Raw genomic sequence first — 25,893 nt, 5'->3', positions numbered from 1 at the left:
TAATGAAAATTGACTAACAGTTCTTTCCCTTCATCTGAACTCAGTGATTAGGTTCACATCACCCACATTTCCCCCATCAGTCTCTCACCTACAACCCCACCCTCTGTTACTAACTGCTAAGTCAGTTTAGAGACAAGAGAAGTCATCTCAATTAAGCAAAAAATTAAAATCATCAATTGGGAAGATACTGGGGAGGCAGAATCAAAAGATGAGATAGCCAGCCAGCCCCTGGACAGAGCAGATCCTATCTTGGTGGTTTTGGGCCCTCTAGGGAAGCCTCTGCTGCTTCCTGAGTTTCAAAATCCTAGAAGAGAGAATTTAGATGGCACAGTGTAGGTATGGTGTGACTGTGCTTGTATTGGTCAGCCCTGACAGGAAAGAGGAGAAATAACCATAGGACAAACACCAGTTTGTGTCCACTGTCATAGAATAATATTCTTGTAATCATAGAGTGAGGAAGGCCTTTGTAAACAAAACACAAAATTCAGAAGCTAGAACAGAATAGATTGAAAGATAATAAATATATTAAAATGTTAAGTGTCTCTTAAAAATGACACCTTAAAAAAGTGGCCAACTGGAAGAAACTATTTGCCACAGGTAGACAAGAGAATTTTCCATAATGTACAGAGATTCTCCAAACCTATGAGAAAAAAAGTAAACATTTCAGAAGAAAAATTGGCAGTTCAGGGAAGAAAAGCAAATGGTCTATAAACATAGGAAAACAAACTCAGCTATATCTAGTAATCAGGAAATCCAGATTAAAACTAACCATTTTGGGGGGCCTGTTAGATTTGAAAATTTTCAAAGATCAGTATCAAGTATGGACAGAGGTATGGGGGTAAAGACAGTCTCATACACAGGTAGGAGGAGTTTAAGTTGATAAGAGTTATGGGAGGATAATTTGGCAGTATGAACCAAATTTCAAATGCTTATACTATCTGACCTAATTTATGAGATTCTAACAAGAAAAACCACACATATATTTTTACAAGGATGTTCATTATAGCATGACTTATAATAGCAAAGAAAATAAAATGAAAAGTATTTGTTAGATAGCCAAGTAGCTAAATGATTTCTCTCATCTATTATGAAATTATGTACTGTTGTTAAATGTCAACATAGAAAAATATGGGGAGAAAAAAAATCACTATTTTGGTGACTTTACATGGTATAATCCCCTTTTAAAAATATATGTATGTCTGTGTGTGAGTGTATTAATGCTTTTATTTATTTTATTTTTTTTTTTTAAGTCTGAAGAAACACTGAACTGTAGTCAGTGGTTGCCTACAAGGATGGTTAGAAGATAAAGATGATAGGGAACTTCCACTTTCTGCTGAACTATTTGACTTTCTTTTACAGCAAGCATAGTTTTAGATAATATTTTTAAAAGCAGGCTTCAAAATTAAAAAGTTTTTTTAATATAGTAAATAAAGCTATTCAAGCTTATTCACTTTAGCATAAATATCCATTATGCTTTAATGGATGTGTAGCATATAGAATAAAGAGTTATGTACCCAGAGTGAGCTGTGCCAAGAGTCTTGTGATTAGGTCTCTGTGAAAAGGAATAACATTAAAAGGGAATTTGTTTTAGAGAAAAACTGGACCGTGGAGGTGAACAGCTGAAGAAACAATAAGCACAGGGACAGCTGTTTTCAGATATCTGACAGTCCAGAGAGCGTGGCCTTTCATTTCTGTGAAGCCCCACCACAGTTGAAAGTTACGGGTAGTGGAACTTTGTCCTAAAGTTATAAGCTGGAACTTTTTTACAGACCAGCATTTGTCTTGGAAGAAAGTATTGAATTTTTTTTTTAAAGCGAGTTTGAAAAGTCACTTATTGAGGTCCCTAAGCATGTTTCAGGTTTAATAACTAGATAGAATTTAGTTAGCTCCTGAGGTAAAAGGGATATGTGAGGAAAAGAACTGGAGGGGCAGTGAAGTGGTCAAAATCTGTGATTTGTGAAATGTGAACCACACCCCTCCCCCAACCCATTCAAGATCCTGCATTTTTAGAGACAGCTTAATTCTTGAATTTCCAAGTAAAGACACATTTATGTGCAATATGGTAACAGAACTGTGTGGCATCTGAATGAATCAGAAACAGAATAGCCTCTGCATGGATGAGTTGTCTCTAAATAAATGAATCAGAGCCAAAGGCTACAGGAGTTATCAGTAGCAGTCAGGAGCTTTGGAATTGGGTTTTCAGCAGGGAATTGGGGGTTCAGGATTTCCAAGGGACAGAGAATGAACCAACTGACCACTTGGGTTTTACAATAGTCAGTACAAGGGAAAAATGAAACAAATTGTGTATCGTAGGTGTTAAGTCCTTCTAAACCAAACTGTTCGAAGATAAAGGGAACTGCCTTGGAAGGTAGTAGGATCCCCATCACAGCAGAGTGTTCAGACACTAGTGAGGAGTCAGGGTATTTGGAAGGGGATTCAAACTTAAAGTGAATGAGATTCAGTACTATACTAGAGATATTAGCACAGTAAGGCAAGAAAAGAAATGAAAGATATGAAGGATTGGAAAGAAAGAGACAAATCAGTTTTGTTTTTTTCCCACAGAGGAAATTATTGTTCCAGAGAAATTCAGAACACCAGATAAATTATTAGAATTAATGTTATTTTAACAAGGTTGATAGATACAAAAATAGCATAACAATTAATGCATTTCTATACATAAAACCACAATCAGGAAGTCTAATACTTTTTAAAAGATGTCATTTACAGTAACATCCAAAATGTGAAGTACCTAGGAATAAATTTAATAAAATATTTATAAAATATTTGGAGAAAATTATAAAAATGTTTGAAGGCATTAAAGAAAAAAGCCTTAATTAGTGAAAGAGATAAGATCAATGAATTAGAAGGCTCAATATTGTAAAGTTGTCAATTCTCCTCAAACTGATATATAGATTCAATGCAATTCCAATAAAAATCCCAACAGGTTTTTTGTGGAACTTGACAAGCTGATTCTAAAATATATATGGAGGAGAAAAGATTCAAGAATAGCCAAGACATTCCTGAAGAAGAAGAACAAGGTGAGGAGACCTGCCTTACCAGATATAAAGAATTATTATAAAGTTTAGTAAGTAAGACAGTTTTATATTGGCACTGGAATAGATGGATTGACCAGCAGAAAAAATAGAGAACCCAGAAGCAGATTCGTGTGTAAAGGGAAACATATTGGTGACAAATGCTGTTGAGGTTTCGCAGGGGGAAAGGAGGGTCCTTACATAAACAGTGCTCGGACAGCTGGGTGAACCCCATAGGGATAAATGAAACTGAGTTCTTGTCTCGTACCAAAAATCAATCCCAGTTGATGTAAACACTGAAATTTAAAGGACAAAATGTGGAGACAATAATGTAGGAAAATATACCATGATCTCACATAGGAAAGCATTCTTAAAATTTAAAATGTTTATAAAGGGAAAGATTGATCAACTTGACTACATTAAAATACAGAACTTCTCTTTATAAACAAATAACATAAAATGAAAGGGCAGGCCACAAACTTGGGGAAAAAAATTCTTGTAACACTTATAACATAATAGAATGAGTATCCAGAACACATAAAGAACTCCCTACAAATCAGTAAGAAACAGTCCAGTAGAAAATGGGGAAACACTCAACTAGGTTCTTCACAGAAGAAGAAAGACCAGTAAACTGTGAAAAGATGGTTAATAATAATCAGAGAAATGTAAATTAAACCTATATTGATGCATTTAAAGTCTGATAATAGCAAATGTTGATGAGGATACATAACAGCTGGAACACTTTGATGGTGGGAGTGTGAATTGGGGTAACTACTTAGAGAAACTGGCCTCTTCTGGTAAGGTTACTCGTACTCAGACGTAAAACTCATGCATGTGCATGAGGAAACACAGTTAGTGCTGAAAGGAAGTTGTTAACTGTAAACAGCCCAAATATTCATCAGTAGGAGAACAGAAAAATAAATGTTGGTATGGACTAAAAATGAAGGACTACCAAGTAGTTAAAATGAATGAACTTCGGCTACATGGAACAACCTGAGTGAATCTTAAGAATGTAATGTTGGGCAAAAAAAGCAAGTCACCACTTTATAATCATTCCATTTATATAAGAAAAAATAGACTGAACAATAAAAAAATATATTTTTACAGATACAGAATGTTTGGGATACAAATAAAGCAAAGGGATAATTAGTACAAAATTCCAAATTTACTTGTGAGAGAAGGAAGAAGACATGATGAGGAAGGACCTAAAGAGAACATCTTTCTAAGTTAAATTGGGTGGTAGATATACTTTTTTAATAGATAAATGTAAAAATTGAAGAAAAAAAAATCTTAACTGACATGAAAAAAAAAAAAGCCTTGCATCCAGTAAAGGCTGAAGCAAAAGATTATATGGTCTTTGATGCCACCTTCTGTTGGTGGAGAATTTAGCATCTTAGAGCCTTCTGGTTTAGCTGCTTCTGTCCAGCTCTCCAGGCTCGGTTTGTCAGAGTAGAAACTGAAAGAAATAGGATTCCCCTTGTTTTCATCCTTGACCTCAGCTCTTTAATGTGACATTTTGCATCTAGCATGTATTCTCTAAAGGAAACCTTTTATTTTCTCTTGTTAAGCAGTGGCTCCTGTTTCTTCCTAACTTTGCTTTCTGGAGCCTCAACCGACCTGGAGACCTGACTTTTCTTCATCAAGACTTGGGGAGTTAGGGATGCTGACAGGACTCTGAGACGTGGTCACTGTCATTACTGACTTTGACGATTATTTTCGAGAATTTTGTTGTCTCTACATCTGTTCTATATCATTTTAGACAAGGGAAGTAAAAGTAATGCCTTATGATTAGTCGTGAGGGCTTTTAAAATCTTATCTCATCCTACCCTGCATCAAAGTGGAAACCTGTGGAAATCTAGCCTATCTTAGTGAAGAGAATGCAAACTGTGGGTGAATTGGGAAATTCCAATCTTCCAGCCCAGGAAACTTTTTTCCCCTTTAATGTGTTGACACCACTGGGTCTAAATAAATTGCTTTTCTTAGGAAAATAACATGCAGGACCTCAAGGGTTTTAACTATGAAAAGAAAATCTCTTGAGTAAGTGAAGGTAGATGGACTGCGAGACTTTGATGATTATTGTTATCTTGTGGTCTTTCACTTTAGTTTCTCCTACCACTATACTGCTGGTTCCCAGGAAATATATTTGCTCCTTCATAAAAGTCTTGCTTCTCTCTGACAGAATTGATCCTTTTTAGGCTCACATTTCCTTAATGTAATCTTTATTATTATTATCCAAGCTAGAAACCTGCAAGCGTCTTTCATTCCTGTCTCTTTCTCTCCCCAACTTACCTTTTGTTCATTCCATCTCTAAATCTAGTAATTCTAACCATGTGATACATTGCAGATGTGACTATTTCCTTGCACTGTCACCTTTCTACATTCTATACTTGCCTTCCTCCCAGCCCATTTTCCATGCAGCATGATTCTTTAACATGTAGAATGAATGGCAATTTAAAAACTTTAAACAGTTTCTTCATGCACTTAAAGTAAAATTCAAACTTCCTATTAAAGGACCTACATGGAAATACATAATCTAACCTTGTTAAACTAAGCTTCTCCCACTTCCTCTTGCCATTCCCACCAACCACACTGCGCATAACACCCTCACTGACACTTAATTTCCCCACACAGACGAAGCATTCTCCTGCCTCTGGATCATCACACATGCTCTTCTCTGTGCCTGGAATACTTTTTTCCGTACTCACCCTTCCTCATAGAGACCTACTCTCAGTCTGTACTGGGGTATTTCTTGGGCTTTTGATTCTTTCTCTAGTAATATTCTGTTCTTTCATTGCATATACCTTGGTATGTAACTTTATATTTGTTTTATTTAATATCCATCTTTCACCCACAAGTTTGCATTGTTCATGAGAGCAAGAGCTGTGTACATGATTGATTTACCACTGTTTGCTCTGTACCTAACCCCGTACCTAAGAGGTACACATTATATGTTTGTTGAAAGAGTGAATGAAAAGTAACACACAAACCATAATTTACTTAATTATTCCCCTACTGCTGAATACTAAGGTTTTCAGTTTGGGGTCATTCTAAACAATGATAAAGTAAGTAATTTGAGCATTGAGATTTTTATTTAGACTAGAATCCAGAATTGTTAGGTCAAAGAGTATGAATATTTTTAAGGCTTGTTAAACATATTTCCAAATCACTTATCAGGAATGTTATCTAGGTTATAGTTTTAAACTATCTTCTTTTTTTTTTTTTTTTTGCTTTCTTAGTTTTGAATATATAGAACATAGAAGAAAACAGTTGAAATAATAAAATGTAGCTCCCTACTCCTATAAAACTAATTTATTGAATGCTTATTCTATGCCAGACATGAGATTATCTTATTTACTCCTTATGTAGCAGATATTATTATCCCAATTTTATGGGAAACTTTGCCCAATTTGCTCAAGTTTATGCAGTCCAGAGTATCTTATATCAAGCCATTTATACTTGTTCCATACCTCCTAGTGCCAGCTAATTTACATTGCTCCAAAACTGCTGCAGATTCCATGTCACGTCATCCAAGTCCTCTGCTTCCTATCTGCTGCATCCCCGTGAATGCCATCTCACCCACCAACCTTATCCACATGATGCTAGAGGCTGGGCTGCCATGCCTGCTTGTCAGGCCCCTAACCCAGCTGACCATCCAGACCCCTCCTGTGTGGTTTACTCTGCATTGAGTAAAAATGCATCTCATCTTTGCATGGTGGTCAGCATGGGTATAAATGGCCCATCCCTTCAGTTATGCCGCCCACTCCTATATACAGTAAGTGGTGGGAGGGGGTGCCTTTTGATCGAGCATTGTAATGGGCCCCTAACCATATAGTAATCATGTAAAGAGCATGCTTATAGTAATGGAAAGGGCATTCAGCCCTCTGGACATTCGGACTCTAAGTAGCTTAGGAGCTATTTAGAAAAGAGGTGCACTGTCTTTATTAGCCTGTAGCAATTCATATGGGCACATTTTTTCTCCCCAAGAAAAGGTAGAACTTGCTGCCAGGTCAGAGTATAGTGCAGTGGTTTTCGTGTCTGGTGCTTATCCCTATGAATAACTCCTGTAATTTCTCTTAACCTTTTAGGCTCTCCCTGCTTGTCCTATCCAGGCCACCTGTGAAGCTGCCTCCAAGGAGGAGAACAAGGAAAAAAATCGATACGTAAACATCTTGCCTTGTGAGTGTTTGTAGGGTTTCTTGGGATACAAACTGAAACTGCATCTGTAGCCGGGTTTTCTGAGGATAGAAGGAATCTGGTGATTGATCATGGGAAGACTAGTAATAAGAATAGAGTGAGAGCGCCTTTATGGCTCCCCAGGCATCCCCAGGTGCTCATCAAGTCAGTTGGGGTACTTAACCAGGTTTTTTGTGGCAGACCTAAAGTTTCTAGGAGGTTAAAGAGAACAGTTTCACTAAGACCAGATAGAAAGTGGTTGTTGTGGAGTTTTTTGCTGCTTATTGCAAAGAAATTCTAATTTAGAGTTCTCTTCATAACTCCTTCCCAGAGTTAGTCATTTTGAATCTGTTTATCTGTAACTTAATGGACATTTTTCTAGGCTAATGGCCTCCAGAATAGAATATGCATAATCCAGTTGGGATGCGAGAGCAAAATGTTTGAACTTTGAATGTTCTTTATTTTTATAATTGCTTTTTAAAAAATTCATCCTTTTGGGTACATAATATAATTAGAGACCATTATACTAGTCATTTATAGGTACTTTTGTCTTCTTGTGTATAAATGTGTATATATATATGTATTTTTAGTATAATTGGTATGCTGTATACATTGCTCTTATCTTGGAAAATTAGAGAAAGATAAATACTGTATGATTTCACTCATGTGAAATCTAAAAAAACAAAACACAAGCTCATAGATTCTGAGAACAGATTATTGGTTATTGGAGAGGAAGGGGGTTGAACGTGGGTGAAATGGATGAAGGGGAGGGGGTCTGTTGCATGGTCATGGATGGTAGCTAGACTTGTGGTAATCACTGTAATCATTACAGATGTTGACTTATAATGTTGTATACCTGAGACTATAATGTAAAGAAATGTAAGATAAAAGCAAAGCTAATATATATTGGCAATTGTCAAGAAACAGGAATATTCACTTTCTTTTTTATCATCTGCTTACTATTCCATATTATGGTTTGAATTTTTGCTGTTATAAATAGTGCTGCAGTGACAACTTATACAGGTGTGTGTTCTACATCGTCACAACTGGCCTGCTTGCATTGGGACCAGGGAAAAATTAAATTGAATTTAATTGAAAAAAAATTTTTTTCTAGATGACCACTCTCGAGTCCATCTGACACCAGTTGAAGGAGTTCCAGATTCTGATTACATCAATGCTTCATTCATCAATGTAAGAAACTTGAGTTTTTCTCATTATTACCTTGACTGACCATTGGCTGTTTTCCAGCTGCATATAAGGAGGATTACTTCTCATTACAAGTTTTCCCTGAGGATAATTTTTTTAAGAGACTGAAAAAAAAATTTTTTTTAATATCAAACAGATAGTTTAAAATGTATTCTTATGTTTACCTGTCATCATTACCAAAATTTTCCCATGCAGAAATCAGAATCTAAATGTATACATCACAGTAGGAGTCAGTGAATCCTTTATTGAGCTTATTTGGATAACTAAGAACAGAATCACACTTTGCCATCTACAGTAAAAGTAGGGAAACAGGACAAGGATATCTGACTCCAGATAAGTTTGGCTAGTCATGTCTACTTTGAGAGAAGAGCTGAAATTGGAAGGAGGTTTTTAGGGTGATTTAGAGAATGTTTATAGAGATGATATGTGAGACATGAGTATGTTTTATAGGCTCACAGGAAGGAATCAGTAGAGGGAGAGTTTGAAAAAAAAAAAGAGTAAGCAAGAGAGCTAAAAAGAGCAAGCCTGACTACTGAAGCATGAAGAGAATATTGATGAAATTTGTACACTCATGTTCATAACAGCATTAATCACAATAGCTAAAAGGTGATTATAGCCCATCAAGGGAAGAATGAATAGGTAAAATGTGGTATATACATATAATGGGATATCATTTAGCCTTGAAAAGGGAAGAAATTCTGACATATACTACAGCATGGATGAACTTGGAAAACATTCATGGTAAGTGAAATAAGCCAGTCACAAAAGGATAAATATTTTCTAATTCTACTAATGTGAGGTAGCTGGAGTAGTCAAATTCATAAAGACAAAAAGTAGAGTGGTGGTTGCCCCGGACTAGAGAGAGGGGGGAACAGGAAATTATCATTTAATGGGTACAGAGTTTAGGAAGATGAAAATGTTTTGGAGATGGATAGCGGTGATGGTTGCCCAGCAATGTGAATAAACATTTATTCAGAAATGGCTACAATGATCAGTTTTATGTTGTATATATATTTTACCACAGTTTTGTTTTTTTTTTTAGCTGATGGAGAGATTAGCGTTAAACATAAAAAAGGAAGTTTTTCCTCTGAATTTGCTGGTAAAGGAATATAGAATAGATAGAATTGGTTTGTAAGTGTGAATAAATCAAGCCGAAGGAACTCATCTGTTTTTTCTGAGACGTTAAGTCAGGGTTATCTGCTGAAAAGGAGGGATGGGACTGTGACACGAGAGTACTGAGATCAGTAAGAAAGAACACAGAAAAGGGCATGGAAAAAAGACATGTTTAGCTGCACTGAGGCCCTGCCTAAGATGGAAATCATTGATGTATAAGGGCCTCAGTTGTGTTATTTTCTCCGATTGTATCTAGGATTGGTGATATGCAGAAAACATTTTGGTAACTCAGTTAAAAGGACTAGAGAAGTCAGTTGCTGCTCTAAGTAGTCAGCTAAGGGCTTTAGGTTCGGTGGAGAAAGGAAGGGATCAAGGACCAGATTTCGACAAATTGAAAGAGCAGTCTTGGGATAAAAAAGGAGAAAGGTGGAAGAAAAGAGGTTGTGGCTAAAAAATAGATTATCAGATGGAGTTCAGAAATGGAGCGGGGCAGGCATCCTCACTAGAGTGGATTTGCTGAAATTCCTGTATATATGTTTCATAAGGATGGTCATATGTTTATAGTTAGAAGGAAAAGAACCATGCGAGAAATGATTGCTGTGGTAGATAAGGAAAATGGAAAAAGGCTAGTAACCAGCTAAGATTCCCAGAATTTAGATAAAAAATTATGATGAACAGTTAAGGAGCAATATAGATTGAGTTTAATATTATATGGAAGAGTATAGCAGTATTAGTCAAAATGTTTCCATCTTAAGGTAACAGAATACTCAACTAAAATTGGTCTGGACAGAAACATTTACTTCTCATATAATCTGAAAGCAAATATACAGCAGTTCCAGAGGTGGCTGAGTCTGTGACTCAGTGACATCCTTAAGAAACCAGGTGTTTCCATCTTTCTACTCCGATGTCTTCATCCTGTTAGCAGTGTCTCTTGGTCACAAGATGGCTGTAGCAGTTCCAAACATTTCTTATACACACAACAAGCAACACAGAGGAGGAGGAGGTGGAGAATTTGTACATATGCTTTTCTCTTTATTTGGGAGCATGATCTTTCTCAGAAGCCTGTCCAGTACAGTGCCCTTCAGAGCCAACAGGCCAGCATCGGATCACATGCTTACACCCTCTCTCTAGTCACTGGCTAAGGCACTGAGAATTATCTTGATTTACCCTTCTGGAGCTGAGGAATTGTCATCTTCCAAGCCAGTAGAAGATAAATATCCAAACAAAAGCATGGTTTTGATGGCAAGGAAGAATGGGGAGGAATAGCTTTTGAGTTAGTAATCAGCAGTGTCTGTCACTGTAACCAGTTTGGATTCTTCCCACATTGAAGGTGAAGACAGACAAAAGTAAGTTGGATGTGAAGACTGGTAAGCAAGTAAGGTGGGTCTGTACATGGTCATAGTAAGCAAGGCACTGAAGGAAACATGCCTTCTGCTTTGGCCATGCTTAGTTGGAGCTCACAGTAGGGCATCCTATAATGCCATGGTGTTTATTGGAGGTTATTAATAGGTGAAATGAAAGTTTAGATGAAGAGGTTAAATTGGGGGCACTTACAAATTCAGTGAAAAAAAAAAAAAAATTCAGTGAAAGTAGAAATGCAAGAAAAAGCTATGGTGAACCATGAGTAAGAGTCAGGGATTAAAGAAGATTTAGGTTTATTCAATTCAAGCAACATTTTTTGATCACCTTTTGTGTGGTAAGCACTGGAAATAGGCTCAGAGGTTACAGAGATAGGATGTAGTCCCTAGTGTGATCTACCTACAGGTAGATCATTATCTTTAGTGTGCAACATGTGCAAAGGAGATACTGCCAGATTCTTTGGGACTTAAGAGAAGGAAACATTTAGCCAACCTGGTGATCCAGTAGAGCTGAATATTAAAGGGTAAGTCTACATTCAAGAGAAGGAAGACAAGTAGAAATTTTAAAGCAAAAAGAAAAGTATGAGTGAAGTCAGAGACTGGAAATAGTAGTCTTAGTTATAAGGTACAAGGTGGGAAGGAACGAGGCTTGAGGGATTGGTAGGAGCTCAGTCTTAGAAGGCACTGAATGTCAGGTGTGTGTTGGGGTTCTTAGTTTCAGACAACAGTGTCAACTTTCTAGTCTTTTAAGCAGAAGGGGTTTATTATTAGATACTAGATAGCTTACAAAATCTGTGGGAGAGTTGCAAAGTGGTGTTCAGTGAGGAGCAGAGCAGCCATTGATGTGCCCAGCTACCCCGTATGACTCTCGGAGTGGAACTCCTTTGCAGGTGCTGCAGAAGAACTCAGTGCTTCCACTGCCGTGCTTGCCCAGAGACTACATCTTCCTAGCACAGTCACCGTCTTACGTTACTCCTATCCCAAGTCTTATGTGGGACTGCTAGGAAGAAACTGAGTTCTTAGGCTGAACAGAGCTGCAAGAGAGTCTGGGGAATTCAGCTTTTAGTTTCTCAGCCTCTATAGAAAGGAGGTCAGGCTGTTAGTGGGTGGGACTGGATGTTGATTGAGCTACCTTAAAATATCTGCAAATTTTCAGTACAGCTGAGTTTTTATTCTAGGCAGTGGGTGAAAGGTGTTAAAGACAAGGAGTGACATGGCCACATTTGAATATTGATCACTCAGGTTACTGTGTGCAGCATGGACTTAGGAAGGGCCAGTTAGATGCTGTTACAGTATCAGGCTCTGGATGGTGAGGGTAGAAGGGTTGGAGAATTATCAAAGTAAAAACCACTTTGGAGGTAGAATTTAGTAGGACATGGTGATTGATTATGTATGAGAGAGTATAGGCTGATACTCTGTAGAGTGTATTGACCTGAGCTGGAGGAAACACCTGTACATGTGAAATCCCAGTGCTGGGCAGCCAGGGCCACATCCACACCTGCCTAACATTGAGCACCCTGGAGGTTGCAGTCCTGCTCATCCACCACCTGCCAACACTACCTTTCCTCCAGGCCCCCTTCCCACTCCCCCAGGAGGACCCCAGGGGAATCCAGCTTTTCGCCCTGGTGGGCCCTGTTACCTTGTGCCACAACCAGGGTCTTTAGGATGCCAACCCTCAGGTCCCTACCCCTGCCCATACCCACCACCTGCCCCTGACATGTATCCTGTGAATCCATTGGCTCCTGGCATGGTAGCACCAGGAATGGTGACAGACAAAAGAATGCAGAAGAAAATGAAGAACGATCATAAAAAGCAACAGAAACACCACAAACATGGCAGGCAACACACCTCCTCCCGCTCCTCCACTACCAGCCGTGACTCCGACTGAATGCAGGGCCTGGACCCTTCCTCTCTCCAATTCTGCTCTTCCATCAAGCTTCAGATGCCATCTTATACTAGGGGAAATTAGCCCTCGTGTCCCTTCCCCTCACCCCCACCATCTGTGCCTCCCTCTGCTGTTCAGCCCTAATTGGTTAGGGAAAATGGGAGAATTGCCATGGACTAGCAAAGACCATCTTCCTACTGCCTGGATAGAACGTTTAGCTAATAAGTTTTGCAAGATAAATGTTTTTTGAAGATGGTGAGATTTGAACTAAATGCTGAAGACAAGTCTAAAATCTGTAAAATGTGATTTTTTTCACTTTCTTTTGTAATACTTGTGATTGGAGTGATGCTGTGAAAAATTAATTATGGGAAAGAAAACCAACCTATACCTTTCTTGTCTTAAAAAAAAAAAGTATAGGGTGATCCATGTGGATGTATCCAGCATAGTTGGGCATTGATCTGAGCTCAGGGGAGAGATTGCAAAGCCATTAGAGACAGAAGAGAAAATCCTAGAGTCCAGAAACCTCTGCCAAGGCACACTGGGCAGGAGGTGCTCATGAGTGAGACAGAAGACCAGGAGAGAAGAGCGTCTCAGAGGACAAAGAGTAAAGCATGGGGAAAGGCGCTCAGTGGTCAGCAGAGTTGCGTGCAGATGAGAGAGCCAGTGGGAAAGAGGGAGCACATGTGCTCTGGCTTGGGAGGGTCAGACAGCAGCCTTTGCTGAAGCACATTGAGGCCATTTGTTGTGGGCTGCCAGTTACACTTGTATAGTTTATAAAAACTTACCTTATATACCTCTGTCATGCTAGGAGAAAAAATAGGGTTTGGTAAGTGTTATATAACAGTAATTCAGACATTTAAAACAATAGAATTCCTTGAATTTTAGTAAGTTTACCAAGTTAATGCTTCCATTGCATGCTAAGTTGTTTCAGTCATGTCTGACTCTGTGCAACCCTGTGGACTATAGCCTGCCAGGCTGCTCTCTCCATGGGATTTCCTAGGCAAGAATACTGGAGCGGGTTGTCATTTCTTTCTCCAGGGGATCTTCCTGACCTAGGGATCTAACCCACATCTCTTAGGTCTCCTGTATTGGCAGGCAGCCTCTTTACCACGCACCACCTAGGATGGCTTTATTGATGTAATTCACATTCCATAATTTTCACCCACTTAAAGTTTACAATTCACTGGTTTTAGTCTATTCACAGATGTGTGCAACAGTGATCACCTCAGAAGAGAAATGCTGTACCTCTTAGCTATTGCCTCTTAGTTTTAGAACTTTTTGTTTACCCCAAAAAGAACCACCTTATCAATATTCCCAGCCCTGGCAATCACTTACCGAGCCCTTTGTGCACACAGAGAACCAAGATCACACATGAATCTTAAAGAGAAGTGGTTTCAGGTACCAGGGAATGGTGGCAGCAGTTGGGGAGGGTGTGGGACCTGTGGTTTGGAGACTACAAAAGTCCGAAGTGAACCTGACATTGTTAATAAGAGAAGATGAAATAAACGGTGGAATAGGTGGCAGCTGGGCTTCCCGCCTGGAGTCTTAGGAGCGACCAGTTTCCTCGCTTACTCTTAGCTGTCTAAGAGTATATAGAGGATTTTTAAGTGTTTTGTTTTTGTTTTTAAACTGGTAGAAATGTAGATGCCGTGTGGAGCCAACTTGGCATTTGACTTTCAGAATCCAAAGGTGTCTCAGGAACTCAGGAGCCACATTTCTTCTTTCCCTTGAATATAACGCAGGGAAGATCAGTAGTTTGGCCTCATTCTAGTTTTACCTTATTGGTTAAGGAATGTCACCATATCATTATGTAGGCATGTTTTCATGGGAATATATAGCACACTCCTAATGAAGACGAAGCAGGAAGCTCTTGGGGGCTGGACCCTCCAACTGTGCTTTTAAGCTATTCATGACCCACACACTCCAGTGAGAATTTGGCAGCTACTTCTCCTGGAACAGGGATATATTATAGCTTAACATAATCTAAGAACTTCTCGGTTTTAATTACACGTTTAGTGCAGTAACCAAAGTGCAGCATCCTGAATTAAGGTTTTATCAATTTCCATCTTCTAATGATTAAAAACAGTTGGAAAAACTTAAATTGCTCTTCTAAATAAAAATTTTAACAAACTTCTTGTTAATTCTAAACATCTCCATCTTGAGGCCTAAAGCTTTCTCCAGTTCTGAGAAGCAGTTCTGCCACTGCCTTGCAGACTTGTATTTCATCGTCACCTTGGTGTGACATGGTGTCCCATCCATGAAACTGTCTTCCTCAGTGCCCTCATTGCCCGTCTTAATGCTGTCTGAAAGAAGCAGAGGTATTTACAATGTTTAAATCAAATGATTTTTTCATTTACCTAGGACTTCTCAAGTGAACACTACATTTAAACAATGAGGTTGAAAAGGTGTGTGACGAAACAGTAAATGCCGAAAAAGTATTGTCCAAGCTTTGGTTTTTCCAGTAGTCATGTACGGATGTGAGAGTTGGATATACTATAAAGAAGACTGAGTGTCGAAGAATTGATGCTTTCAAATTGTGGTGCTGGAGAAGACTCTTGAGAGTCCCTTGGACTGCATGGAGATCAAACCAGTCAATCCTAAAGAAAATCAATCCTGGATATTCATTTGAAGGGCTGATACTGAAACTCCAATCCTTTGGCCATGTGATGCGAAGAGCTGACTCATTGGAAAAGACCCTGATTCTGGGAAAGATTGAAAGCAAAAGGAGAAGGGGCAGTAGAGGATTAGATGGTTAGATAGCATCACCAACTCAATGGCATGAGTTTGAGCAAACTCCAGGAGATAATGGAGGACAGAGGAGCCTGGCATGCTGCAGTCCTTGAGGTTGCAACGAGTCGGACATGACTTAGCAACTGAACAACAACATCCAAAGCTTGATGTTGTTTCAAACATCAGTACCTTGAAAATTTCTAGAATGGAAATTCTTGTTAATTGCCTGGACCTTTTCACAAGGGAGGCTTTGTAAACTGGTTGGGAGTCTGGAAAATTTCATTCTTATCCATTTTTGGATTTTCACTGTCTTTTTCTCCTCTCTTTCCCCCCACCCCACTCCCAGGGCTACCAGGAAAAGAACAAATTCATTGCTGCACAAGGTAAAATAAGATAATTTTTTACTCTTGGGTTTAACCATGAATGGGCTTGGGTTTTTTCTTCCAAATCCTAAATAGATCACACAGAATATATTAGCTTTTCTGTAATTATTACCACCTGAAAGAAAAGCAATCTACCTTGCATGTTTCTAACTAAGGGGCTTCATCTTGATGACTTAGTGTCCAGGGGTCCTTTGAAATAAATTCTTTTTTATATGTACATAAAAAATACTGGAGAACACTACACACACACACACACACACACACACACCACACACACACACACCACACACACACACACACACACACACACCACAGTCTATTGAGGCCCTCTAAAGAGGATTGGACACTCACAGGTCCAGGCTGACTCATCCACCCACTCATGAGCCTGAGCTCTACTATTATTCACAGAAAAGTGGTCTAAAAACCCTCAAATCAGGGACCCAATGTGCTATACATGCTCTGTACACATTTCCACAGTCTAAAGTTCTAATAAGTGCCCTCACTTTTAGGATCCTAGCAAAAAATACCTTGATGTTTGCAGCACTGTAAAGTAATTGATGTTATTATGGTCCATCAAAGCCCATTTAATTGATCATTCAACAAATATTTATTGACCATTTATTGTGTGCCACGCACTGGCCTAGGTGATGGTAAGGAGCCTCTAGTTGGTAGAGGATGCTGTGCTGTGCTAAATCGCTTCAGTCACATCCTACTCTGTGCCACCCTGTAGACTGTAGCCCCCTAGGCTCCTCTGTCCGTGGAATTCTCCAGGCAAAAATACTGGAATGGGTTGCCACTTCCTTCTCCAGGGGATCTTCCTGACCCAGGGATCGAACCCACATCTCCTAAGTCTCCTGCATTGACTGGCAGGTTCTTTACCACTAGAGGATAATTTATAGCAAAATAAACAGAAACTTTGGTAAGTGGCTATTGTGTTCAATACAGTAGTTACTAGCCACAAGTGGCTATTTAAAACAAGATTTTAGGGAGTTCCCTGGCAGTCTAGTGGTTAGGACTCTGCACTTTCACCTCTAAGGACATAGGTTCAATCCCTGGTCGGGGAACTACAATCCTGCAAGCCATGTGGTACAGCCAAAATAAAATAATTAAAATTAAATAAAATTTTAAAATCAGTTTCTCAGTCACACTAGTCACAGTGACTAGAGACTACCGTATTAGTGCAGATATGAAACATTTCTATCATCGCCTAAAGTTCTGTTGGACAGTACTGTGAGCGTGATAAAATAGAGATAGAAGTAAAATAAAGTGGAGTGGTCAGGAAAAGCCTTACATCCTCCTTGCTCTTGCAGTCTTCCACCAGGGACTGGCCCTTGCCTAACCAAGCCCCCTACCCGCCCTCTGTAGCCATCTGTCGGTTCAGGGCCACGCTTCAAGGCCCAGCTCAGCTACCACCTACTCAGTGATTTTGGCACCAGTAACCACATACAGTCTCTTCCTCTGTTTGTCATGGTGCCTTTTTGATGCTAAAATATTTCTTAAAGTCACCTTTGATTTCCTTGTGGGCCTTTTCTCAGACTCCCTCTTCAACTTCACAGAACTTCACTTTCCTTGAAACTGTTATTTCCAGACATTCTGTTCTCTTGATTTTTCTCACTTTTCTAAGTATATTATCTCTAGCTGTTATTCTTCTTTCTGTGTCTTAAATATAGTTTCTCTTGAAAATTGTAGATGGCTACTTCTTTAAAATTCCATTCTTATCTTTCGTGGCACATTTCTGTCCATTCTTCTGCCTCCTCAGCTTTTTGTTCTGTCTGAACTTGAATAATGGCTCAAAGATCCCCAGCATTCTGTGTTTACACAGAATTCTTTACCCCTTCTTTACTCTGTACCCCAACTCCCTCTTTGAGAGACCTCATCTAATACCCACCTCTGTTTGACTGGCTGCTGCCTCTCTTGAGCTCTGGAGCCACATTTTCAAACTAACTTTGTGCCCCTCCACTTGAATACTCTCACACACTCTTTAGATTCAACGTCAGAAGCTGAAATGTGACTTCCTCAGCCCCAGAGCTGCTTTTTCTCATAATTTCTTTGGAGACCGAATCACCAAGCCTAATTTAGGATCATTCAGATGTCCTACCTGTCCCTTGCTTTAAATATGATTAGTCCTCCAGTTTCTATCTCCAGAATCGGCCTTCTCTGGCTTGCGACCTTGCTCTTAGCTCTTCAGTTCTGTTGCAGTAGCTCACTGATTGATCCCTGTAGGCCCTAGCTTTGTTCCTTGCATTTCTTCCACCAGAATGACCTTTCTTAATGTAAAACTTTTGTCAGACTCTTATGAACATCCTATAATGACTTTTCATTATCTATATCTATAAAACAAGCCTTTGTAAAGAGCTGGCCTCCAGCTCTTTAGATTCTGGTACCTCACCTATCTTCCTAGGTGTGTCTTTTCTCCTCCACACCGTTGACACAGTGAGCTCACCTTCAGCCCATGTGTGTCTCACACTGTTAGCCCCCAGCCCCTCTGCCTGGAGTGCCTCTTCTCCCTGTGCCTCCTTTCTAAACTCAAGTCTGCTTTCTCTGTCCTAATATATGGCTAAGATGTCACCTCTTTCAGGAGATTTTTCCTAACCTTACCAGGCAGTGAAACAGTTTCCCTCTGTACATCATTCTGGCTTTCTGGCATGTGTCCACTTCTGACATGATTTGTTTCTTGTCTTAATATTTTTCTTTTTACCAAAGGGAGTACAAAATTTCTTGAAGAAAGTAAAAAAAGTATTACAAGATCTATAGAAACAAGTTCTCCCCTCAAAATTTTATCTTCACCTCTTTAGTCTAATTCAACCATTTTTATCTGTGGAGTTCTTCTTATACTAATGCATGCTGCTGCTGCTGTTGAATAGCTCAGTCATGTCTGACTCTTTGTGACCCCATGGACTGTACCCCCAGGCTCTTCTGTCCACGGGATTCTCCAGGCAAAAATCCTGGAGTGAGTTGCTGTGTTCTCCTCCAGAGCATCTTCCCCACCCAGGGATCGAACTCTCTTATGTCTCCTGCATTGCCAGGCAGGTTCTTTACCACTAGCATGACCTGGGAAGCCCTACTATATTATTACATAACTTATTTAATCTTACAAACTACATCACACTCATACGTGTCCCTTTCCCCTATTCTCCCAGTGGAGTTAAATCACAGTTTGGAGTGAAGATAATACTTGTTATTTACATTCTTATTACTATGCCAGTGTTATTCACAGCTAAAGCACATAGTATTGTATGATTTTTTTTTGATACAATTTTTTATTTTCTTCTTTCCCAAGTGTTAATAATTACCTTTTTTCCTTATTCACTTAATTTTGTATATACCTAGCACTGATTTTTTTTCCCCTCCAAACTCTTTGCTGGAAATACAGATTTTCTCTTGGTACCCTCAAAATACATGAGGTTTAATTTTTTTAAGTTTTTCTCTTGGGATCCTTCTAGAACCTTCTTTGATTCCATTCTAGGTTGATTGCCCTTTAGCCTCTAACAGAGTAATTATCCTGAGCCTTTCCTTTTCCAGTACCCTGGGGATTCTGCTAGTCTCTGTCCTATATTAGATCCCACTTTTTTCTTTCTTTATGCCCTTTTAATGGCTTTCTGGAAAAGGCTGTATAGGAAGTAAATTTTAAATTTCAGCCTAAGCAATTACCCAACCTGTCTCACTAACGATACCCAGCTCACAGCATGGTAAGAAGAGTAAATGAGATATAAAGCACATAGCTCACTATCTCACCCTTAACATTGGTATTCAGTAGGAGTCGTGATTCCTAATCCTCAACTATAGTATCCTTGGGAAACATTGTACGTGGTCTCTTTTTATTTTGACACCTTGACACCCCCACTTCACTTCCTACTGAAGTGCCTGACACATACATGGTGGAAATGTTCAGTTAGTAGGTGGGTGGATGGGTAGATGGATTCTATAATTAACTGGGGACATGTGGTCACAGGCTTCCAAAAATCAGGAATGAATGTTCCTAATTTCCCAGCAGCTTTCTTCCTCTTGCTGTGTGTTCTCATCTTTGCTGTTGGTTATTTTAGGACCAAAGGAAGAAACGGTGAATGATTTCTGGAGGATGATCTGGGAACAAAACACAGCCACTATTGTCATGGTGACCAATCTGAAGGAGAGAAAGGAGGTGAGTGGAGAAATTAGGTAGAATGGCCTCTGATACAGGCATGACCAACAGAGGGATTGCTGTTTTTGTGTTCTATGTTTGAGCCTAAGGTATCCACCTTTTTTGGCTTCTGTGCCAGTCATTCATCCAGACAGAATCCAGGCCAGGGTGCCCATTACATTTTCCTGTGGCCTGGAAGCCTTCGATGATCTGAGGGATATTCCTAGGGCATGCCCTGTGTTTGGTAACCAAATAACTCACCTTAGATCCAAAACATTTTAGGAAAAAGACTTGGACCATTAGCCAAGGAAAAGCCTCAGTGAGGCTTTTCTCCCCTGGCTTCTCTTGTCCCTCACTCCTCTGGGTTTCTTGCTTTTGTTTTCTTTCTGTCCCTCCCCCCGAGTCAGCAGAGGGAGCTGTTTGGACCCAAGGAAATGTGAGCCCCCGACCTGATCCTTCAGGCAAACCTTCTGACTGGCCCTTTTCTTTCTGTGATTACTAAGTCCATGCCTAGTTAGCTCCATCACTGGGCCACAGCCAGCACCAATCCTGAGTCCTGGATCAGGCCCCAGAGAGGAATCCCGATTCATGACTGTCTCTCTTCAGGATGGCGCCAGAGTCAACCTGATACCCACACTGGGCTGTTGGGTGTGTTGATCAGCTTAGGAGGGTTAACTTTAGAGCTGGACTTTAAGTTCGTTTCCTCCATCCCTACCTGTTTCTCTTGGGAGCTGTTCAAGGCCTAATCCTCAGAGAAGGCCTTGGACCTTTCGTGGCAAGTTTACAGTCTGTATCAATCCATCCTAGTGACTTCCTCATAGCAACTTGCTCTTTCCAGGGGATCAGTGGACTTGCCCTTAGAGCATGACCCGGAATATTGTGGAAGTACAGATTTTATACATAAAATGGCTTCCGATTTGCCCAGAATTGAGACCCTAGAGTTGGGAAAGAGTGAGGGAATATATGTCTGGGGCTATACATAAGTTAAGAGATTGTGCTAAATGGGATGGAAACTGAAGAACTTAAAAAAAGAACAGGGAGTTTCTTGCCAGCATAGTGATTAGGATTCCGGGCTTTCACTGCTGTGGCCTATGTTCAGTCCCTGGTCGGGGAGCTGATAGCCTGCAAGCCACATGGCACAGCCAAAGGAAAAAAGGGAAACAGTGAAAGTCTGCAGCTGACGGAGGTGAGAGAAGAGGCCAGGAGGCTTTCTGAAGATTTCAGTCTAGGCTTTTGTAGTCCTTTCCTTTAGGGCCCTTTGCATCTGCTAGGGGTGGAAGGCCTGAAGTCAGGGGGATGCATGTCTGTTCCTTTCCAGTGTAAGTGTGCCCAGTACTGGCCAGACCAAGGCTGCTGGACTTACGGGAATATCCGTGTGTCAGTAGAAGATGTGACCGTGCTGGTGGACTACACAGTGCGGAAGTTCTGCATTCAACAGGTACTGTCTGCTGCCTCCTTTCTTGGTTCTCATTTAGGATCTGCTGACCATTAAGAGGGCAGAACAAGCTGGGTCACCCCCCTCTTACTCAGGGTGGTCAGGAGTTACTGAGCATGCAGTATGTTTGGACTCTGAAATCAGAGATCTAGGCTCTCAGTATTTATCTCCCCCACCCCAACTCCCACCCCCCTGTCCCCATTTTGATTAAAGCCAAGAGAGGAACACTTTCATGACTGGGAGAAAAAGTATTACTGAGGTGGAGTTTGGTCATGTTAGGTATGAACTGGGTGCATCAGGAGGTAGTGTAATCTCCTGGGTACTTGACTCATCTCCTTTCTTATCCCAAAGACTCCTGACATCAAGGATGTGGGCCTTGCTCCTGACCCTTCAGAGTGACCCTGGAGGCTTGAGCAAAGATTGCCTTCAGCTGAGGGCAGTGTGCTGCTGTGAAAAGAGAGCTTACCAAGAATTAGGAGACCTGCACTTTAGTTCTGACCTTGCCTTTTACTAATCCTGGGACCATAACCAGGTCATTTAACTTTTTTGAGTTTCACATTCCATGTCTGTAGGAATAAATAATAGTAACAGCCTTGACTACCCCATGGGGCTCCTGGGAAGGTTTTCTGTCTATGGTTAAAATTTTTCTTCTTCTTAATTTTTTTAAAAATGTATTTATTTTTAATTGGAGGATAATTATTTTCTTGAGAAGTTTATTACTCTTCACTTCCCCATTGTCAGTGACAGCTACAGCTGGCCCTGGCCCCTTCAGTCTCACCCTCCTTGCCCTGGTGCTGCCCTACCGCAGGGTATCAGGGCCAACATGCAGGATCTCTTCAATTCACAGGTGGGCGACGTGACCAACAGAAAGCCACAGCGCCTCATCACTCAGTTCCACTTTACCAGCTGGCCAGATTTTGGGGTGCCTTTCACACCGATTGGCATGCTCAAGTTCCTTAAGAAGGTGAAGGCCTGTAACCCTCAGTATGCAGGGGCCATCGTGGTACACTGCAGGTCAGTGTGGCCTGACCCTTGGCTCCCCACTCATACCACATTCTGTTCCCATGCTGAGAGCAGGGCAGGCATAGGAGCCCTGGCCAAGGAGGCTGGCACAGAGCAGATGAACTACCTGGGCCCCAGAGCTGCAGCCAGAGAGACTCTTCAAGTTTTGGTGCTAGGTGGAAAGCACTTGAAGAAAGAGGGAAGGGCAGTCCTCCAAGATCGGGGGTGAGGGGACCACTGCTCTGAAGCCAGAAAGCGAAGTTGAGTTGCTGCCTTGTGTAAGTGGACTCTGCAGACCATTCCAAGTGTCCCTGGTCCTGATAACTCGAGGCAGGGAGTTCGCAATACAGTGGGATTGTTGGTCCCATGAGAGTCCCACCTCTGCTCCATACAGAGTTAGAATGTAAAGGCTTGAAGACAGAGCCCTGCCCTGTGCTGCCCCCTCCCTTTGTGTGCCCCCAAGGCATGCTAGCCATCCCAGTAATACTCCTGCTCTCTGGCCACAGTGCGGGTGTAGGACGCACAGGTACCTTTGTCGTCATTGATGCCATGCTGGATATGATGCATACAGAGCGGAAAGTGGATGTTTATGGCTTTGTGAGCCGGATCCGGGCACAGCGCTGCCAGATGGTGCAAACAGACGTGAGTGGTTTGTGTGTGAAACAAAGGTGGGGGGCATATTAGGACCAAAACATGTACCTACCTCGTAGATTACTCAGTCTCCCAGGTTATTTTAAATGATCATCATACAGTGTGACAAAGGGCCTTATAAATTATGTAGTAAAAGAACATGGAGCACAGAGAAGGGTGTGCCCTCGGGGAGTCAGGAAGGTGGGCACATGTCATTTGCACTAGGCCCTAAGGATATGGAACAGGTCCTGAGGGAAGGGCCATTGCCCCAGAGTGGTGACACAGCTCAGCCAGGTCCAGGAGCAGCAATGTGATCAATTCTGTGGTTAGGGAATGGGGTGCAGAGGGCACAGTACTGGGAAGGGGGCTGGCATGGGCTTTCTGTGTCACTGGAGTTTGACAGCCCCTCAGTCTATCCATCTATGCTCTGGATACAGATGAATGAATGGATTGGATCTGTCCTTCTCTCCAGGAGAGTATCAGAGTAGGACTCTCTCCCAAGTTTAAGCACCCCTACAGGGACTCAGGCATTTTGAGTCCTGCCTCCTTGAATTTGGACAAGAGCAAATCATCTTATATGTGCTGGGATCAAAGAAGTGGACTGAAGTGAAACAGGAGTGTGGGAGGGAGTGCTCTGGCACCACCATTGTATAACTGGAAACTCTGCATCATCCATATTTCAGATGCAATACGTCTTCATATACCAAGCCCTTCTGGAGCATTATCTATATGGGGATACAGAACTGGAAGTCACCTCTCTAGAAACACATCTGCAGAAAATTTATAACAAAATCCCAGGGACCAGCAACAATGGATTAGAGGAGGAGTTTAAGGTGAGTTGAAGCTGAACTATCTCTTTCAGAAGGAAGGATCTGTGTGACCTGTGGCATACAGAGTGTTTGACTCCTTTTGAATTTACCAACAAATGGTAAATCCTCTTTCAAGGCATGTGGATAGTTAGGGAGGTGTGTCTGTGGCCCGTTACTCATACCCTAGTTATTCTCAATCCTGCATGTTAGAATCACTTGGGTTGCATTTATGGAGTGGGTGAGGAAGCAAAAACAGGCAGTGGTATTTTTTTTAAGTCCCTCAGCTCCCCCTCCCAGGTGATTACAATGTATAGCAGGAGCACACTTTTTCTGCAGAATAAATATTTTTGGCTTTGCAGACCATATGGTCTATTCACAACTACTTAACGCTGCTGTTTTATCACAAAAGCAGCCATAGATACCACATAAACAAATGAACATGGCAGTGTTTCCATAGACCAGCTTGGCTCATAGACCGTAGGTTGCTGACCCTGCCGTATTCAGATAGACAATGGTTCCGAACACACCTATGGGATATGTCACACACTCAGCAATAAAAGTGCTCCCAGAAGCAAGAGATTTCTGGGTTGGGACGAGGAGGACCACTTTCCATAAGCACTCCTGAAACTGAGAGGTTACCTCAGGGCTCTGATTCAGCAACTCTGAGGGCTTGAGATTCTGCATATTTGACAAGATGAGGCTGATGCTTCTGGTTTATGGGATACACTTTGAGTAGCAAAGATCAGGAAAAAACCTTGAAATCAGGAGAAGGGAAGATATGCATTTCAATAAGATTTTTCTAAAGAATGTAAGACAGCCTCTGGGAATAGGACAGCAGGGAGGGAGGAAGGGCACACTCGATTCCTTGCTCCAGGATCATAAGTGCCAGTCCAAGGAAATCCCACAGTGGTCCACAGGGCCTGGGAAAGCAGTGTTTCCCAGACGTTCTTGTCTTATTCACTGATCTTAAAGTTGAAAAAATAATGTTCTGAAATGGAGGTCAGGGCTCTGATGAGAAGAGCAGTGTGCAACCAGTGTGGCCTGGGTGCAGGGCCAGTGACAGACATAATCTTGTCAAGTTCAGTTACTGAGACCAGTAATGTTTCCCTTCCCCTTCCCAATTTAGAAATTAACATCGATCAAAATCCAGAATGACAAGATGAGGACCGGAAACCTTCCAGCCAACATGAAGAAGAATAGGGTTTTACAGATCATTCCATGTAAGAGCCCTCTCCCCACCCCAAAGCCCTAATGCCCATCCCCCTTTCCCTTAACCCTTCAGCCTTCTTCTGTACTAGTAATGATCAGCTTGGAGACAAGAATTATGGCATTGTCTCTTATTGCTCCCAGTTCTTCAGTGGCTTTTGCAAAGAGCAGGAAGGCCAGAGTTTTCTGCCTCATGGGCTAGGAATAGGCATGTTGTTACCCAGCTGGAATTACATCTGCCCAGAGCCTGAGAAGAGGCGGGGATAGATGAAAAGAGAGGGAGGAGAGGACAGATGATGCTGGGGAGCCACAAGCTGCTGTCCTTCTTGCAGATGAATTCAACAGAGTGATCATTCCAGTTAAGAGGGGTGAAGAGAACACAGACTACGTGAATGCATCCTTCATTGATGTAAGTTGTGGCAGTGTCCCCTGAGCTCCCAACACTTCATGGAGATTGAGCTGGGCCTTGCAGTGCTGCCCTCCCACTGCTTGAAAGTTTGGTCTTTGAGTCAGTCATCAAATGCAGAACTGATACCCTTTCTGTGCACTAGGTCTGTCAGACCCCCCAAGAGTAGAAGGTGGGGTAACAGAGGGTAAACACCAATGTAAGAGCTGGAAGGAAAAGCTCACAGCATAGACCAAAGGCTGAAAACACTAACCTCTGGGCCTTCCCATTCGTGTTCATCCTAGCCTCAGCCCCACTTCCCTCACCCTCATACAAGGAAACCAGTGTGCCATCCAAAACTTGGTCCTTGGCCAAAGAGGAGCTCTGCCTGGGATTTGTTTGCCTCTAGGCAGCCCCCTCCCCAGC

General features: G+C 41.2%; 1 protein-coding gene and 1 pseudogene across 20 annotated transcripts in view; both read left to right on the top strand.

Annotated features, from left to right (window-relative positions):
- The window catches only part of PTPRA (protein tyrosine phosphatase receptor type A), a 168,549-nt gene that overhangs the window by 132,643 nt on the left and 10,013 nt on the right, over positions 1-25,893 (top strand). For 19 of the 20 annotated variants that reach the window (XM_042229816.1, XM_060397643.1, XM_027976873.2 and 16 more), the window contains 10 exons: positions 7,118-7,208; positions 8,320-8,396; positions 15,844-15,880; positions 19,924-20,021; positions 21,319-21,438; positions 22,283-22,449; positions 22,944-23,079; positions 23,751-23,900; positions 25,003-25,096; positions 25,415-25,491. In XM_042229816.1, the coding sequence (XP_042085750.1) occupies positions 7,118-7,208; positions 8,320-8,396; positions 15,844-15,880; positions 19,924-20,021; positions 21,319-21,438; positions 22,283-22,449; positions 22,944-23,079; positions 23,751-23,900; positions 25,003-25,096; positions 25,415-25,491 (1,047 nt within the window). Of the gene's footprint in view, positions 1-2,944; positions 3,039-7,117; positions 7,209-8,319; positions 8,397-15,843; positions 15,881-19,923; positions 20,022-21,318; positions 21,439-22,282; positions 22,450-22,943; positions 23,080-23,750; positions 23,901-25,002; positions 25,097-25,414; positions 25,492-25,893 lie in introns of all 20 variants that reach the window. The other variant, XM_012188779.3, reaches the window with a different exon arrangement.
- On the top strand, positions 12,339-15,837 carry LOC101102326 (proline-rich protein 13-like; annotated as a pseudogene).

This window comes from Ovis aries, chromosome 13 (genome assembly GCF_016772045.2).
Source record: "Ovis aries strain OAR_USU_Benz2616 breed Rambouillet chromosome 13, ARS-UI_Ramb_v3.0, whole genome shotgun sequence".
NCBI lineage: Eukaryota > Metazoa > Chordata > Mammalia > Artiodactyla > Bovidae > Ovis > Ovis aries.
Note: the sequence above shows the minus strand (reverse complement) of the source record. Positions and strands in the feature narration are given on the sequence as shown.